The sequence below is a fragment of the Falco punctatus genome, assembly GCF_963210335.1.
Source record: "Falco punctatus genome assembly, chromosome: 5".
In the NCBI taxonomy this organism is placed as follows: Eukaryota; Metazoa; Chordata; class Aves; order Falconiformes; family Falconidae; genus Falco; species Falco punctatus.
In genome coordinates this window covers 58,280,083-58,298,688 of record NC_137584.1, presented here as the reverse complement: position 1 = coordinate 58,298,688, position 18,606 = coordinate 58,280,083, and the positions used below count along the sequence as shown (strand labels likewise).

Sequence of the window (18,606 nt, the reverse complement as noted above, 5' to 3'; positions counted from 1 at the left end):
TGTGCATATTTACCTGAGCATAAACTTGCAGAACATCACTTTGGAGAAAAAAAAAATACTAGTACAAGTGCTTGGAAGTTTTATGCAAAGGAGTAATGGGAATTACAGTGCAACTGCTGCTGAACCGCTATGTCCAAGCCTGTTGTTGGTGATTTTAGGATGAAGAAGCACTAAAGGGGCCATGGGAATGACTGTGCTGTTTCAGACTAGGGCCCATTTAGTGCAGCATTTGTTCTCCCACAAAGGCCACACCTGGATGTCTGGGGAAAATTAAGAATACAGTGAATTTTTAAAATTATCCACACTAATGTTCTCCCCTTCTCTGATGATTTTCAGCTGTTGGGGATCTTTTGAGCTGCTTGTAGTTTGTGCATTTAGAGAGTGTTCTTCCATATGCTTACCTCGTCTCTCCCTGGGCCTGTGTATATTTCTACAGTATCTTTTGGTAAAGAGTGCACAGGTTTCTACCATTTCCAGGAAGAGCAGTCTTGCTCCTGCTGGCTTTGTTAGGTGGCCACTGGTTCTCGTAGAAGAAACTGAACAGTCAATCCCTACCACCATCTCCAAGCTTCCTTTGTTTTGGTTTGGGGTTTTTTTGGTTTGTTTTGGGGTGGGTTTTTTTGACTCTTCTCTATAAAATACCCCTCTTCCATAATTTCCTTTCCAGGCTGAAGAACTTCAGCATTCCTTATATGTAAGTTGTTTTATGGCTTTGCTTGTCCTTGTTAACCTCTGAACCTCTAGGACCCAGGATGCTGGGACAAGGGATGTTTTTGCTCTTAACTCAGTTTCTCTGACTAGATTTACTGTGACTTCTGTTTAGCATGGCTTGGGGAGGAAGCAAGTTTTTGGGGACTAGAGGGAGTTGAGAGAGACATCTTCAGTTATAACTGCTCTTGAGGGGGGGAAAAAAACCCCCAGAGCTTTATCCTAAATTACTTGTGTAAGCAATTGAAATATAACAAGGAGTTTTGTCAGGCTGAGCAGCTAGGAGATGGAGAGAAAAAGTGGAGATTAGAAATCAGGGATACCTTTTTAACAGTGGCAGTAATTATTTCGGTAGAAAATTAAAAAGTGAAGTTTCTGTCACTGGGGAAAAAATACCAGGGTTTTATGTTTTTCTAACTCAAAGTAATATTTGAGATGGTGATTTCTTGTGATCTATTCTTCAAAGGTCAGGCTAGGGGATGACATGACTGATGTTTGACCAGCTAAAACTGATCTCACGGCTGAAAAACCAGATGCATTTCCAAGGGCTGTCTGTTTTCCCAGGGCCTGAATTTTCAGGAGGAGTGAGCACTTAACATTCTTAATTATATTTAAATGCAGATGCATGTAACATCTCTTAAAAAGTGGCCCCTGGAGGAAGGGAGGAAAGCTGTGGAGCAGTTGGTCAGGTAGCACGTGGCACACAGAAGGGGAAAGGGAAACCTGTTGGGAGAATTAACGAAGAGAGTTGCCGTATTTCTGCCAGGGGTAATGAAGGGAAATATGTCTGTGTGGTTAGCAAGTCCTTCACTTCCAGGATCCACTGGCTCGTCATGTTTGGCGTAGTCTGAACTTTCGCAGGTTGTGCCAGCAGCCTGTTGGGTCTTGTGCTTGCTGAGCACGGGTGCCCTGCTCAGAGTGCCTGCAGGTGATATGCAGCTCTTCAGAGGTGATTTTGGTAATGTGCCTTGTCTTGAGGGAGAGGGTTTAACTGTCTTATAGGTTTTTATCTTTGATATTCCCTGGGAGGACTGTCAACCAGGCAGACTGGATCCATTGCCCATTCCCCCTCCCCAGGTTTCTAGGACCTGTGCCCTGGGTGCCTGTGGAGCAGTGCTCTGCAGCACCCAGGTGTATCTGTGCTGTAGTCTATTCTTCTGGGCCCCTGCCCAGTGACTGCCTCTAGCTCTCTGGGAGTTTCTACCCACAGGGAAGGGGCAGAATATTTCCATTGTAGTTTCAGACATGAGGTTTACATTTCTAAGGTTTTTATCTCTTTAAGGCAGGAATATTCATAAGCCAAGTACATAAGGAGCACAAGATAATGTGTTTGAAATCATAATATTGCAGATCTTTTGGTCTCCAAGCAGAGGTGTGAGGGAGTCGTTCTCAGAGAATCTGCGTGACTCAAGCCTGCTATCCTCAAGGCAGGCTTTTAATTTCTCTTCTTCCCATATTGTGCTTGAAAGACACTGTTGGAAGTTAACCTAAACACTCTGAAAAGCAGAATTCCTTTCATGTGCATTTAAACAATAATACAAAATTAAGCCAGATCTTTTTTTTTTTTATTTTGTAACACTTTAGCTCCCACCTTTCCACACTGATGTTTCCTTGTGTCTCATCAGTCTGTTGTGACGTTTGTGTTGAGACTCATCAGGCCGTGCTTGGGATCACTAGCATGTATAAACTGTGTTGCTCTTTTCCATAGCTTCTGAGATCTGTGTGATGAGGTGCTGGCAGTCAGCAACACATCAGATGCTGATGTCATCTCCCTACATGAAATTAGGGTACGTGTCTTTGTGAATTCGTCTATATTTTTAACTTAGGATCTTGTAATCACCAACCGATAGACAAGGCACGTGATTGGAAGAGATGTTGTCCTGGTCAACTTATATGGCACAGCTTTCCCAGGCAAGCTGCTGTGTGTTCAGGCAGCGAAAGGAATGAAGGAAAACATCATGTGTAGTGTTAACAGTTTTCTAAAATGTGTGTGTCTTCTTTTGTGATCCTTAAGTATTCCTTCCCTCAGCCCTGCTGTGTTGTCAGAATGATTTTCCTCACTCTGGTATTGTCTTTGAGTCCTTGATGTAGTGGATAGTCAGAAATTCTATGGTGGTACTTTTGTGATAGGTGCATTTAGGTACTGGCACTTACCTGACCAGGATTCACAGATTATACTATCAGATCACAGGAAGACCAGCAGGCAGCTTCTTGTCCACCCATCTCCAAGCTGCTCCTGAGCCTACTTTACACCCAAAAAATCCACTGAATCTTCTTTTTCTGCTTCCCCTCATCTCTTGAAATAGTCACCAACCCTTTTTACCTCCACCTTTGTATAAGAAACCTGGAACTACCTCTGTCACCATATCCCTCCTAGAGTGCACTTTCTTAAACAGTTTAAGCCAATCTAAGGTGTCCACACTGCTGCTAAAAGAGGATGTAATGCTGCCTGTTCTTCTCCTGAGGGGTGATCCTGGGTGGTCCCAGTCCTGGCCTTCAGCCATCACCAGCCCAGAGAATCAGGAGCTGCATTCCCTAGGCTGGCATCTAGAAACCTTAGCTAGTGCAGGGCTGGTGACAGGAACCTGTGGAGGAAGACGTCCCTTTTGGCAACAGCTTCGTTGTAGGTTGGTTTAAGCTGCCCGCAGAGCTGTGCCCAAATCCACTGCTGCTCCAGAGAGATTAATGTTGAGTCTGTTTTCAGGGGGAGCTGTACAAGCCCTGTGCATTAAGGCTTTGTCACTGTCAAGGTAAGTTTCTTGAAGAAATTAGATGTGAGAAAGGGTTGATTTTTTAAGGATTACTTAGTCTGTAAAGTGTATCTGCTGTGTTTTTTGCTTTAAAAAAAAAAAAACACCAAAAAACCAAACCAAGAAAAAACTCCAAAGAACCCCCAAAACCCCAAACAATGTGCAGTTTAAATTATATGTTGGGGATTTTTAGTTTTCCTAGTGGAAGTCTTTGCTTTTTCTCTTTCCCACCATTTTGTTTATTAATTTAACCTGAAGGAACTCCATCCAGTAGAGGCCTGAGAAAGGCCGCATGAAGGCTTTCCTTCCTGTACCTGGATTATCTTCAGTAACTGAAAACAGGATATACAATTTGCATAAGAATTGAGTTCCTGACCACACAGATACCAAGTGTCTGAACAGCTCATCCGGGCAAGCTGACAGAAAATAAGAACAACCTTATCTATCTGATCTAAGGATGCATGTGGCTTTCTTGCAGTTCCCAGTAACACAGCATATTTCTGCAGTGCATTCAAAGATTCACATACTTCAGCTGTGCTGTACAGCTTGATCCAGTTTATGAGTTGATAGCACAAATACCAGCATGGACTGTAATCTGCAGGTGACCAACTTAGCCAGAAAAGCTCTTTTACATGTAGTGAAGAATAAGAGAAAATTTTGTCCAAGGCAGCACTTACCAGATACTTTATTATTGTCTTTATCAAATGGAAAATGTAGAGGTTTTTTCCCCCCTCATGTTAAAGAAAATCAGGGAAAGTAGTTTGTTCTTTTTTTATGTAATTAATCTTGTTACTTTTTGGGGTGTAGACTTTTCTTTAAAGTTCATGGTCACTGTTGCAATGTCGTAAGGCAGCTAAGACACCCCCCCCCCCCCACCCCCCCACTGGCTGATAAGTCTGGCAAAACGCAAAATTCATTTTGTCCTGCAACTCCACCTGGCTTTATCAGAGCACCCAAGAGGGCCTGACTTTCTACACAAATACACAAGAGCAGGATATTTTAGAGATAGACTGTCAAACAGGGAGCTTGGGGTAGATTGAGTGGTCTTGAACTAGAAAATGGAAGAAGTGACAATAGACAGTATGAACAGCTTCTAATCTTGAGTTTGTGCATTTCTTTTGTAAGACTAAAGCCAAACTCTGCAGAGAGAGTTGCTGGATGCTGAGTCTGTGAATTGTCTTAACGCAAGTTGCTATTTCTGTGAAAGGTTGACTTAACATTGTGTATTTGTGTAGTGCTAATCATGGTAATGGGGAGCTAGACCACATTGTTGCCAGACAGCCTGGAGGATATAATAATGCAGTTTTGGAGTTCTTGTTGTGTACATATCCAGTGTACCCAGCAAGCTAGTAGCAGCACATGCTGAAGTTTCTATTGCTGCATCTTTGCTTTGTAAGTCACACCTCTGAGGTTAAAGATAGCATGTGTACCTGCATGGTGTGTAGCTACTTCCTTGATAGCTGTGGACCTCATGGATAGTAGCTATTTAATCTGCCCTTAGGTAGTAGACATCCACTGCTTGCAGGCTGTCTTTTGTGTGGCTGATAAATATGGTTCATAAACTTTTGCTGTGAAGGAGGTTAAAGCACTTAGCTGAAGATGTGGTATTTGGCTGCTGATAACAGTTAATCCAAGGTGGAGCTGATGTGAAGTAGAACTTTGCTCTGTCTTGTAGACAGAACAATGTGCTCCCGTGTCCATGTCACATAGGCCATTGGAGGCTGGTAAAGTAGCAGTGAGGGGAGACTGCTATTACTGGTAAATGAAAAGTAGGTCAGGAAGAGTACACGGTTTTGACGGCACCACGAATTAGTTATGCAGGGCGCATGGGAACAGGCTCCTGTCTCAGAAATGATGATCACTTCCTGTTGTTACAGGCATGTCAGTATTTCACTGTGACTGTCCAGGCCAGAATCAATATATGGTTACAAGTACTTCCACAGTAAGCATAGTTTGATAATGTATGCAAAATGCAGGGCAGCACTTGCAAATATTTTCCCATCTGAAATTTTCTGTGGATTTCCTTTTGAATGTCACACTTAAAGCTTTGTGTAACAAGATCTCCTTTTGTTTCACCACTGCTTTGTCTATGTGCAGGAGTGTGCAGAAGGACACCTGGTTGTGGAATGGAAGGCTAAAATTATCACACATGTCTTAGTTCCCACTGATGCCATCTGGATATGAAAGACAATCTTCAGAAAAACAGTTGTGATAACATATATCAGACACAGGACTGATAATGAAGAGAGAAAACAATTAATTGTCTTTTCCTAAAGGGAAGGATAGGGTTAGGACCTGAATCTACCACCCAGCTGCTTCAGCTGTGATGGGGCTGGTTTTTTTCAGACACCCCTACCCTTCCTCATTCCCATTTTTCCTCATTCTGTCCCCACCCCATCCCTTCCTTCCCTTCCTCATCCTCAGTGCTGACACCAAGCTTGGTTAAATGCTGTCTTGCCCTGAGAGGATTGGGCTGGGGTGACATTTAATAGATTTGTGTAGGATGAGCAGAAACTAAAGCTAGGAAACTAGTTTGCTGTTTTAAAGAATAACCCCAAAAATTAAGCTCCTCAGAAGTGAGAAACTGAAAACTTGGTTTTATGCAGTAACATGGGTAGATCCAAATTGTACACGGTGGCATTCTGAAATAGTGTCGCTGAGCTTAAAACTTTGTGTATGAGTGTGGTTCATGGTGAACAGCGCTCTGTAAAATGTATGAAAAGGTAAACGGAGCAAGATTAACTCTACTGTTAGGACATATAACTTGCAATTCCATAATGCTTATATTACTGGTTTATTCATGGTACTAGAGGGGCTGCTTGTACCTTGGGTGTTTTTCTTTGCTATAGTAACAGTCGTATAATTCTTTAGAGATAGATAACAATTGTTGTATAATTCCTTATAGACACTAAACTGGTCAAGCTCCATTTTAAAACTGATGAGGGCTTCCTTCCCTCTTACATCTACTATTCCTTCTTACTGCTTTCTTGTCAACCAACTTATTTGTTGCTAAAACTTACTGATTTTATGTCATCTTAATCTTTCTGGTTTTCCCTCTGGTTCTTTAAGAGTAATAAGTAGGTTTCATATGTCTGAAATGGTTTTCTTTTTAAATTTCTTCCTTAAAGTGGCCCAGGCTAGATTTAGGCTATGCCCATACGTCTGGTGACTATAGTTTTCTTAGGCAATAGTTTCAAAGTACAGCTGAGTGCTATGAAGGTGTTCTACAATGTGAATTAACACCTTGGTGCCACTCAGTGGGGAGGTCTCGTGCTTCCTCCCCTTCCTCAGAACTACTTTTTTTTTTTTAATCGCTCTGAACTGGCACTGGCATTTATCTGACCACAAGGTAAGATGAGTCAATTCACAAGATGAGCAAAGAAAAAAATTACTATTTTAATCAAGTGAGTACTCTTTCTGTGGGATCAGATGAGAGCCAGAGTCCAAGGTAGAAAGAGATGCAAGGAGAGAACAGCTCCTCTTCTCATAGGAGCTATTGATTTGGCTTGTGAAATTATACCCTTGTGTCTGCCTTGAAGAAGAATCAGGTGTCGCTTTCACTGCTCAAATAAGGTGAGATTGAAAGAACTCTGAGCACAAAAGCCGTATATTTCTTTGTGGTCTAACTTTATGAATCTTCTGAAACTTCAGTCCTGGATATCTTTGTATAATTGTACTGCATTACACACAAACTCTTTTTTTCTGCCTTAAGCAAGGTACACTTAAAAGTAAGCTACCAAACTGATTTTCTAGGCCACTGCACCTTTACTGAAGCCAATTCAGTAGCTGTGTGGGTTTTCTTCCTATTGCATCCTCTAAACTTGAATTAAATGATTCTTAACACATGATTCTTTCATTTTCTTTTAAGTATTTGCATATGGGGGAGTTTTGTTCATCCTGTAAGCACTTTCCTCTACATAAGCAGTATTGACTCTGCTTTTGAGCTCAAGGTGTTGGATGGTTACTTTTATGCTCTAAATACCCTCTAATTTAAGAGCTGTTCACATTTCTTTCCCTGTTCTCCAAAGTATTCTCCTTTTGTGTAAGGAAAATTACTTTACCCACTTTAGGGTTTTAATTCCTGTACCGCTTTTATCTCTGCCTTTCATTTGTATAGCTGCCTTGAACAAATATAAATTTGGGAATGATAGATCTCCTACAAATTTAAACATACTGACTTGATTTATAATACGAAGTAGGACTACCTCTGCAGCGAAGTTCTTTGCCCAGCTGCCATCATACAGTTTTGTTCAAGTCGGAGGTCTATGCGTGTACAGCTTGTGCTGAACTGCAGGCATCTGAGCCGTCCCTTTTGGTCTTGACGCTACTTTGTACCTGTGTTTTGACAGACACTTCATAGTATTATAGTATGGCAGCGTGAACTGTCAATTCCAATAAATTAAGGAATAAAACTTAAAATGCGATCTTTGAGGAATGCAGTTACTTCAGAGCCCTAAATAGCTCTTGGAAAACCTGACCCGGGCACTTACGCAAATCTACCCAAAATGAAGCAGCGATTGGTTCTTACTTGGCAAAGCCAAGTATGGTTTAATAACACAATTAACAACTGTTAGTTTTTTGCTCAGTGTCATTATGTATTTCACCCTTGTGTAAGGACATGTTCAGTTGTGTCTGCAAGAACTTTGCTTCCAGAAGCATTCCAGTTGCATGATGGAGACTTGGTTTAAAACTTCAAAATGCGACTAGCAGAAATGAGATTGTTCTGTCTTGTTTTCCTTTCACATCTTGAAACATGAACCACTGTATCCTTTGTAGAGATGCTTGGGATAATTATACTTCTGTACATTACATTTCCTAGGGAGATACGTTATTTCTTGAAATCTAACCAGCTCTTTTAAAACAGTCTCAGTGTGTTACAGTTCTGCCTCAATCCCAAAAGGGAATGTGATCTTTGTTTTGATCCACAGACAGCTGAAGGTGTTTGCTCAATGCACCCAGTCTATCTCAGAGAGGCTTAGGACACAAAACATTTGCAGCATGTAGGACATTTTCCCCAGCACAAAAGAAAAGCGTGTGTAACCAGTTAAGGGTAAAGACAGATACTCATGATCATTGCAGCTGAGAGCTATTCTCCTATCCAGCTGATATGTATCTTGTTTCAAATTATTTAGTAGCAAAGCCTGATACTTGTCAGATGTGAAAAGCATGTTCAGGGTCCCAAAGGCTTCTCTGACTTTTCCACCTGTATTCATTGCTCTGTCAGAAACCTGTTACCTTGTTTTGCTTCTTTTTGGCTACAAGGACCCCTCACCCCCTGTCTTCATGTTTTCTCCTTTCTTCTTCCCCATGACTCCAAATATTCACATTGCAAATAGTCTGTTTTGCACCTGGAATAAGGTGGGAGAGAACTCCCTGGGAGTCACTTCCCTTTTCCCAGGGTAAGTTTCACAGGAGCTGGAGGCAGAGGCTGTCCTGCCCATCAGCTTCCCCTGTTAGCAGAAGACTGGTTGTGCAGTCTCCATCAACAAAGCATATACGCATCTAGAATGGCTTTCTCTACAGGCTTGCTGCGCTTTGGCAATCACCATGACCTGTTTCTGAAGTACTGGTCTCTACCCACAGAAGTGTCTGTTGTCTCTCTGATACGAGGTTATCGGTTGATCTGAATCCTTCCTGTGTCTTCAGACAGCACATAGAGTGAAAGCCAGGAACCCTCCACCTCTGCCTTTACTGGATATCCTCAGCACATCCTCCCTCCCTGCTCACAGCACTTTGCATCCTCTCCTGTAAATTTCCCTTCTGACTGAAACATTCAACATAAAAAGTTTTATAGTCATCCCTCTTCAGTGCTTCTTTCTGGGTGCCCAGTGACACACCACTTCAGCAATACTTCAGCTTCGGTACGTTTTAGCTGCTGCTGTATTGTTTTTCTAGCTGAGGCTTAGAGCTAAAGCACTGGGCCGTTTGCTGCATCTCACTGTTTCTTTAAAATAACATGTCAAACTTTCCTCTTGACGGTTGAAGTATATGAACTACTTCCCTCCGATGTTGAGTGGTGGGGTTTTTTTTTTTGGTTTGGCTTTTTCTTTTTTTCCCCTTTCCTAAGCCTCAGTGGACTTTTAAACTAGATCTTTTGTCTTCTCACTTGTCAAGCATGCTGGTTCTCACAAAGGAAACGTGGAATGCAGTGGTGTACATCTTGCCATCTGAAACATGAGAGCTGCTTAGCAGTCTGCAGCTTGGCACTCTTGGTAACAATGCTCACCCTCCCTGTGCTGTTCGTGCAAGGCTTATGTCATCTGCTCAGTGCCCACCTTGTACAAGTGCCAGCAAAAAAGTGGCAGTGATGCTGCCCTGCACAATATCTCCTTGCTCCTGGTGGGAAGAACCCTGCTGCAGGGAGGCCCTTCGCCCTCACTCAGCTGGAGGGCTTTCTAGGTGTGCAGGCATCTCTGCATGTCCCATTGCCCAAGTGTGGGTGCTGTCTTGTCTTCCAGGCCTACGCATGGCTGCAGGGAAGGGTGGCAGTGGGTCCTCCATTGCTCTGTGGTGGGAAGGGGTTGCGTCATGTTCTAGTGCAGCATATTGAGGTAGTAATGAACTGTAAAACATGTAACATGTAGCATCACTTTGTGCCTCTGCAAAGGAGCTAAAGCCACATTTTGGAGAGGAAGGAGTAAATAAAGAAGGAATTTAAGTTTCTTGAAAAAATTTGCAGTTTTTCATGTAGAAGCTGCAGTATATGAATATTGCATTAATATCAATGGTCAGATTCTTATTTAAATGTGCCTTAAAATACCTTCTCCGTTTATAGCAGAAGGAATTACTACCTTTTTTATATTAGTTCTTTGAGCTCCTTGTCATTTTTGTTGGGGCCCTGTATTTTTGGTGATCTTGATATTCCTTTTAAAGACTTGCTTGAAAAATTACTAGTGGAGAATCACAATCAATTTCTATTGAGAGCAGAGAAGTTGTTCAAGGCATAGATATTTCGGGATCATGTGCCTGGATTTGTATTGATAAGGAAATTGCTATTTTCCTATGGCAGGAGAGTTTTCACTGAGGGAGCACAAGTGTGGTTGTGATGGGTGACAGCTGCCACCTTGTTTCAAGTGACTTCAGCAGTAGGAAACGAGGAAGCCAAATGTTAATATGATTCAGTAGAGGAAAAATATGCAGAAGTAAAGGGTGAGGGCTTCGCAGGAGGCTGTGGCAATAGGGGGAAGCAGAACAGAGAAACAGACACCTGAGATGGTGGGGTGTTGTGGGGTGGGGCTTCTTTTGTTTTGTTTGGGGTTTGGTTTTTTTCTTCTCCTCTTTTAACATGGTAGCAGTCCACTACACAAATCTGAGCAGGGAATGTTTCTAACTTGTTCCCTTTTTCACAGGGAGATAGGTCTGATCAGATAGGCAAAAAAACTTTCTATGATGTGCATCACAGCTGCTGCAGCTGGCTAAAGGAGGGAATGGGGCTGGGATAACATCTCTTCATGGAAGGCTGCTGCAGCCTCTCGGAAGTGCTGGAATGTCAGAATAGATGGAGGGTGTCCCAAAACAGGGATCTGGCCCCTGTGGTGGTGGGGTTCACCCGCCAGGTGAACAGGAGCTGAAAGAAGGACTTTTTATTTAAAAGTAATAATTTCAATGTGAACACTGTTCAGTTCACTTTGAGAGCCATGAGAAGAGGCAGAAAGCTGCTTATGGAGGCATGATTAAATCATCCTACACACAACTCTGTACGTAACAGCATTGCTGAAATTTATTAAAGCGTCAGTCTAGAAAGCAGAAACAGAAAAAATTGTTTGGATAAACTGATTTGTCTTCCTCCTCTACAAGCCCAAGCAGGACTTTCATATTCTTGAGGTCTCTCTGTCTCTCTAGAATGACATAAGTGATACTTGCTGTACTCTGTCTCTGCCAAGATAGTTGGTATCGTGTCTCATTTACTGATAAGGGAACTACCTCAGGAAGCCTTGTTTGCTTAATTTCTTATCAGTACTCTGATTAGGTTACTCCAAGTGATAATTCTCCCCTGAATTTATTGTGTTTCAGATTCTTGTAAGCTACCTTCAGGTTTTTACTCCTTGGTCCTGGGGCTTGGCTAGACTGTAGTAATATAGTTTTATTTCTTCTAACAAATCTGTCATAAAGACTTAGGACTGGATTGCCTTAAAAAAGCAGTGATGTATGCAGCGATGTGGAAAAATATGGCTAGTATCTTACAGTTTTAAGGAAGCTGTCATGTCATTGCACAAATTACTGGGTTTTCATATCTTAAAATCTGCATTTGGTTTTTCTTCCTCCATCTCAAAAAAGGTATCTTAGGAGAAGAAAAACTAATAAGAAAGATAACCTGTGAGATCAGAGAAATAGAAAAAAAGTGTAGAGTATGCTAGTATTAGTCAACCTGAAAAAGTGAACTAACTAAGGGAAGATGCTGGTAATCTGTGACATCTTGAACGGTATGCAGAAGGTGAATAAAGACTATTTATTTGCTCACCCTTAAAATAATATTAATTACTTGTTTAATTTCACTGAGCATCCTAAAGTGTAAGAAAGGAATCGGAACTTTATTTGCACATCATGGTACTGTGGGCTTCATTGGCATAGGACCGGTATGGAGATCTTGAAGAAACTGGGCAGTTTAGTGGATGTTGCTTCTCTACCCTGGGAAATTCATGATTTCTAGAAGCCAAGGGCGCTAGTCAGGGGAAATATTTCTTTATTTACATGCCACCTAAGTCTTTGGTAAGGCAAAGATTAATGAGTAAAATGGACTTTTGGCCCAAGTATGCCATTACCTCTGTTTTCTCAGGCTACTAAGTTTGTTTAACTACTTGGTCAGTCCTTTGGCCCCTTCGTTTATTTCAACATTCCTGCTAATGTTAACAGACATCAGCCTAACTGATGGCTCGGAAACTGTCAGGCAGGCTCAGCTGTCACTGTCTGCACTGCAAAACCTCACACTGATTTCGGCTGGCAGCAGGTTAGTCTGTAACATTGGTGGGGATTGATACTGTCTTGCAGTGGCATGTCATACGTCAGTGTGAGCAGCCCAGGATTCTGTTGATGCTTCTTGACCTATTCTATATTTATACAGCTATTTACTGAGTTGCAGAGGTGTAATTCTCCTATCATGTGTAAAGGTCTTTTGGGTGATAAACTGATTGACATCTTTGACATACTCCTTCAATAATTGCTTTCAAAATCATTACTAGGTAACTGGTTTTCTGTGAGGTTTCCCATAGCATTGCAAAATTAAATATGAACAGTCTGCTAGGAAGCTGAATTAGGTATAAATATATCAGTAAGGGCAGAAAAATTTCCATTCTAGACCTATCTATTTTTAATAGGCCTGTATTTTCTTGCCTGTTCTCACTTGGCATTCTTCTTCTCATTGTTCATTAATTTTCCTATTTTTACCTAATTCTTATTTTACATGTTTCCTCAAATCACAGAGAGGTTTAGTCCACCCACTCTGTCTTTTTCCTAAAAATGTAGTGTGATCAAATTTGCATTAACACCTAGTCAGTTTTCATAGTTGTACGATCCCATCTTCAGTGTACATGCAGTGGAGGAAAACTTGGGAGACAGAGCCATGAGTCATTTCACCGCTAAGCAAATGTCCAAGATCAAAAAGTAGCCAGTGACATTTATTTTAAAGATGGAAAAACTGCATCTCTCCAAGGCTAGTTCTGTCTGAAATAAATGTGGTTACTGAAGACTCTGTCATACCTGCGTGTGCTCTGGATGCCTTTGGGACTACTACTAGAGCTAGCTGCCTTCAGATCATGTCAGAAAATGTTTGATTTCCTGAAGGTGAAATTAGAGAGGATGAGGGACCTGGAGAAATAGTATATTGTGGTGTTTTGCTTGCTTTGCCAGGTTTTCCACCCCCTGTGCTGTAGCTATCCATGTAGAGCATAATTTGTGACCTTGGCCTCGATACGTGTACAGTAAGTGGGCTTAGCAGTACTTGAAAAAATTTATTTGATTCATTGGAATTTTTTACTCTGAAGGTCTGATTTGTTTTTTAATTTATGGTTTTAATGTGCATATAAAGACATAAAATCATAGACTAGTTAAGATTTTCCACTATTTAAAGTGATATGATGTGGTTTGTAATTGCCAAAGCCTGCCAAGTAATTATGCTCAGTGTAAAGATGGTGTCCAGAACCCCTTGTTGGTGGGATTTAAAAAAAATTAAATAAAGGGGAGTGGTGGTGGTGTAGCAAAAAGTATCCTAACACAAAGTATCAGTTTTGGTTTCAGAAGACAGTAGGTTCACAGACTGCTTCTTCTAGCCTGTAGCTAAATGGGCTATGCAACATACATTCTCGCACATAGATGTGAAAGAAAAGCAAGCTGTCTAATTATTTGGCTTATTTAGGGTTTATTAACTGTTCTTGGCAAAAGGAGGACTATATTATGTTTAGTTGAAACTCAGCTTGTCCTTTGAACTTTTTCTCTTTTACTTGTCCGTACAGTTTTGTGTTTTTAACTATGTGTGAGTATCTACCTCACTCTTCTGTATTGCACCATGGTTGTGTTGAAGACCCTACTAAACAGATCCACAGTCCTGGCAGCCAAGAACTAGAGCATATTATATGTCTCCTTGCAACACAGTATTTTCAAGTTACAACTTTTCACTCAATAGTATTTTTTAATGTCCAAACTTTGTAGTCAATGCAAGTAGGAGAACCTGAAAAATACAGTGTATTTGGGGGGGGGGGGGGGGGGGGGAGGTTTGAGAGGAATGCCCCTTCCCAGGTAGGAAGCCGTAAAGAAGAAAGTTGTCTGTATTACTAGAGTACTTTGTAGTTGTCTTGTGCCACAGTAGCATAGTGGTTGCTGCCATGGTCATCTCTCAGTCACCATCCCACTTACAAACACTAAGCTTTGGAACAAAAATGTTTAGCTACTACCAAATATCGTAAGTTATGCAAGGAAGCTGCTTTTATTACACAATGTTATTCCTCCCATCCATGCATAGACTTAGACTTTCTCACATTCAGCAAGTAAAAAATCTAACTCTGCATTTCTCTGTGCAACTTTATTTTTATTCCCCCACACTACACCAGGATCTACTGATGCACATCTAGTCAGTATGGAATAATTGTTCTTAACTGTTTCCTACCTCGTGTGCTGTTTCAGAGCTAAGCAAGAGTTAACATATCTGAAAATTTGTCTACGTTTTCCAGCTAGACCAAATGATTTACTAGATGAAGTGGCAATCATTCACAAGTGGTGTTCCCCAGGGCTCAGTACTGGCACCAGTTCTGTTCAATATCTTTATTAATGGCCTGGATGAGGGAATCAAGTGCACCCTCAGTAAGTTTGCAGATGACACCAAGTTGGGGTGGAGTGTTGATCTGCCGGATGGCTGGAAGGCTCTGCAGAGGGATCTGGACAGGCTGGACCAATGGGCTGAGGCCAATTGTGTGAGGTTCAACAAGGAGAAGTGCCAGGCCCTGCACCTGGGTCACAACAACCCCACGCAGCGCTACAGGCTTGGGGAAGGGTGGCTGGAAAGCTGCCTGGTGGAAAAGGACCTGGGGGTGCTGGTTGACAGAGCTGAACATAAGCCAGTAGTGTGCTCAGGTGGCCAAGAAAGCCAACAGCATCCTGGCTTGTATCCAAAACAGTGTGGCCAGCAGGATGGCCAGGGCAGTGATGATCCCTCTGTACTTGGCACTGGTGAGGCCACATTTTGGGTACTGTGTTCAGTCTTGAGCCCCTCACTGCAAGAGGGATGTAGGGGTGCTGGAGCATCTCCAGAGAAAGGCAGTGAAGCTGGTGAAGGGTCTGGAGCACAAGTGTTATGAGGAGCGGCTGAGGGAACTGGGGTGATTTAGTCTGGAGAGGAGGCGACTCAGGGAGGACCTTATTGCTTTCTACAACTACCTGAAAGGAGGCTGTAGGCAGGTGGAAGTAGGTTTCATCTCCCAGGTAACAAGCAACAGGACAAGAGGAAACAGCCTCAAGTTACACCAGGGGAGGTTTAGATCAGATATTAGGAAAAACTTCTTCACTGAAAGGGTGGTCAAGCACTGGAACAGGGTGCCCATGGAGGTGTTGGAGTCAACATATCTGGAAATGTTTAAAAAAATGCATAGATGTGGTGCTTAGGGACGTGGTTTAGTGGTGGCCTTGGCAGTGTTAGGTTAACAAATGACTTGATGATCTCGAAGGTCTTTTCTGACCTAAATGAGTCTATGATTATAAGTCTACCTATAAACCCTTCTTGTGTCTCTCCAGTGACAGTTCACAGGCAACTTAGGTAGTTTGCATGCATGGGTGTGATACATAGTTTAGTTATCCTGGAGGGATCGAAGTGGTATCTTTTGAGTAGCACAAAATAGTGTGAACTCACTCATTGTTAGTTGGGGGAGTTTCTTCAGGCAGGATTGTGTCCATATTGGCAGTTGTACGTAAATAATGGGTTAAAGAAATGTCCAGAATTTGCCACATCTTTGCCTGTCATATTGCTGTTGTGTTTCTGATGGTTTAATACTGTGCCCTGCTACTGCTGTCATTACCTGTTTTTCCATCCTTCACCATAGACTGCTTTGACTTTGATCACAGGAAGGTGGTGTGACAATGGTGGAAATACAAGCGGTCAGAAAAAAGCAGCAAGAATGCTAATTTAAAATGTTTTACTGTGGGTCTCCAGTCTCAGAGATGAGGTGTCTGAGATCATTGAGTGATGCTCTGTTTCAGAATGCCATGATGGGAAAGCCAGCATTGTCCTGATCTTCCTCTTCCTACCTCTGTCCTTCATGCCATATGTACTATCCGCATGTACTTAAATTGTGTGTGTTTAGTCCCTGCATGCTTCCCAGCTGTTACTATGTTGTGGGAAAAAACATCTTTGCTGTCTGTAGTATCACTAACCATGGTGCTTCTCATGAGTGCATCCCTGACAAGTAATGGTTGGGATGCGCCTGCAGTAACGCCTGGATGTATGTTCAGGGCTCTCGTGAGTGTCTGTTGGCTGAAGGAGATGGTCTCTGACTCTGTAGCCTCTGGAAGACGCTGAGGCAGCCCCCAGCATTAATCTCGCTGTGGAAATGGGCCAGCGGCAGGGTCAGGTGCAACACACCTCTTGGCCCCTCCTTTCTGCTTGTGTACATTACAGTGGGGCAGGTGAGTCCTTGCCCTTGTTTTTACTATGTGCCTCTTGCTCTCTGGAAATAGCAAAGGTTGCAGCAAAGCCTGAATGCGTGCCAGAAGCCCTAGGCTGCCATTCCCTGTGCTTTCCTTCCTGATCTCCTTCAGGAGCTGCCCCCTTGGACCGCAGGAACGGTCCCCCAGGAGGGCAGTGCCTCCCCACTCCTGGCCCTGGCTGCTGGTTTCGCCGGGCCCAGCCCTACCTTGCCTTCTCGACCCTCCCTGTTTGGGCCAGGCTGCAGCACCCTGCCAGAGGCAGCAGGACCTTTCTGAGGGGCTGGGGGCGAGCGGGCTGGATGAGCAGGGCAGCCATGCATGGCCTCGCTGTGCCCCGGCCCCACCACTGGAGCTGGGGCTGCGTGCTGCCCTTGCCCCCACCAGGTACATGGCTCTGGGCTCTGGGTGTGGAGGGTGAGCCCTGTGGGGCTGACGCTGGGCAGCTGGCATTCCCCCCGATCCTGGGCTTTGCTCCCCCTCTGCTGTGGTAAGAATTGGAAAGTGCTGCCCTGCTCACACGTGTGCCTTTCGGGTCCTGCAAGGGTTTCTGCAAGTGCAGTGAGTTCTGCATACTGCAGCTGATGGAAAATGTCTTCTGAACGAGCTTTGTGCTTTCTGATGCTTGACTGCATACTGTATGCATGCATGTTTTGCAGGACTCTTGGCATACTTCTACCTTCAGAGTTTAAAATAGTATTTAAATATGACATACTGGCGATGAAGTGGTGATTAACCAGTATTTGTTGTGATTGTACCAATGCAGTATCGGTGCATACATTCATCTGCTGGTTTCTACCTCAGCCTCGATAGCAGCTCATGATGCAAAGTACTTGCATCCAACAGCTGAATTGTGTAGGAATCACAGAGGAAAACATAGGAGTAATTCTGTATTGGTATGGTACCATGTATACATTTCTCTTGCAGAGTTCCTGAATGATTACTAAACTTGCTGTACTTGAAGTTTTGCTTGCCTTACAATGCAATTTTAAGGCCTAATAGATATTTTTCATTAGTGGTGGTGTTCCTGTTCACAGCTGTGAGTTGCACATCTTACCTCTTTCAAGACATGTCGATAGGCAAATATCTTGGAAGTCAATTACTTGAATCATTTTTTTCTTTCTCTTTAGATGACAATCAAAACAAAACCAATGAAAAGAAAGAGAAAAAAATGGTTTCTCAGAAACCCCATGGTACCATAGAATATACTGTAAGTATCAGTGTGTGGTTTGTTCTTGTCTGCTTTTTGAAGGTGGAATTGTTGAGGTTGAGAGGGAGCCAGTGGCACAAAATTAAAAGCAGTGAGTGAATACTGGCTGTAAGTTTATACCTATCGCAATGGAGATTGCTCCAAATATCATTGTGTGGGGAGAGCTTGGCTCATGTCCTGAACGACTGTTCAGCCCAGGTCCTCTGCAACTGCCAGTCCTGTTTTTTTACTTCTGCAGCATGGCTCTGTATTAGAGCAATCAGTTTCATTGTTCTGAAAATTACTTAAATTCCACATGTTGCTTAGGTCATCGGCTAGTTGGCCTGTGCTGGGTCCTGAGATGATGTGAGATTCTCTAAGCCAGAGCCGGGCAGCAGTGCACTGCCACGACAGCTCAGAGGACTAGCTTTGCCCTGAAAGGCTGGCTCACACAGAGACAGGTCCCTGAACAGGGGATCCACTCTCCATCATGCAGAGCGGCTGTGAGAGGCAAGCATCCCAGCTGGGAACAGCACAAATGCCTGACGAGCTGTAACTGCTGAAAGTGTAAAGAACTTTCCAGTGTGTGCCCTTTCCCCACTTACCAGACCAGTTATAAATGGGGTGGTGCTGCTTCAAAGTTTTATGAGACAAGGAGAGGGACATCTGTAACACCTCTCCACTTTATCTAATATGTAGTATGAGACAGTATTTTTTTCTTTTGATTAATACTGGCTTATCATGTAAGCTGTTAAGTAGGGTGTGTGTTGAAATCATTAAATCTATTCTCTGCAAACAGTCTGTTAGATGGTTTTAGTTCACCTGGTATGCTGA

At 42.8% G+C, this 18,606-nt stretch overlaps 1 protein-coding gene across 12 annotated transcripts in view; it reads left to right on the top strand.

The window, feature by feature from the left end:
* NCOA7 (nuclear receptor coactivator 7) overlaps positions 1–18,606 on the top strand; it is a 100,511-nt gene that overhangs the window by 54,045 nt on the left and 27,860 nt on the right. For all 12 annotated transcript variants that reach the window (XM_080389931.1, XM_080389930.1, XM_080389923.1 and 9 more), the window contains one exon: positions 17,714–17,793. In XM_080389931.1, coding sequence (XP_080246057.1) covers positions 17,714–17,793 — 80 coding nt within the window. The remainder of the gene's footprint in view (positions 1–17,713; positions 17,794–18,606) is intronic.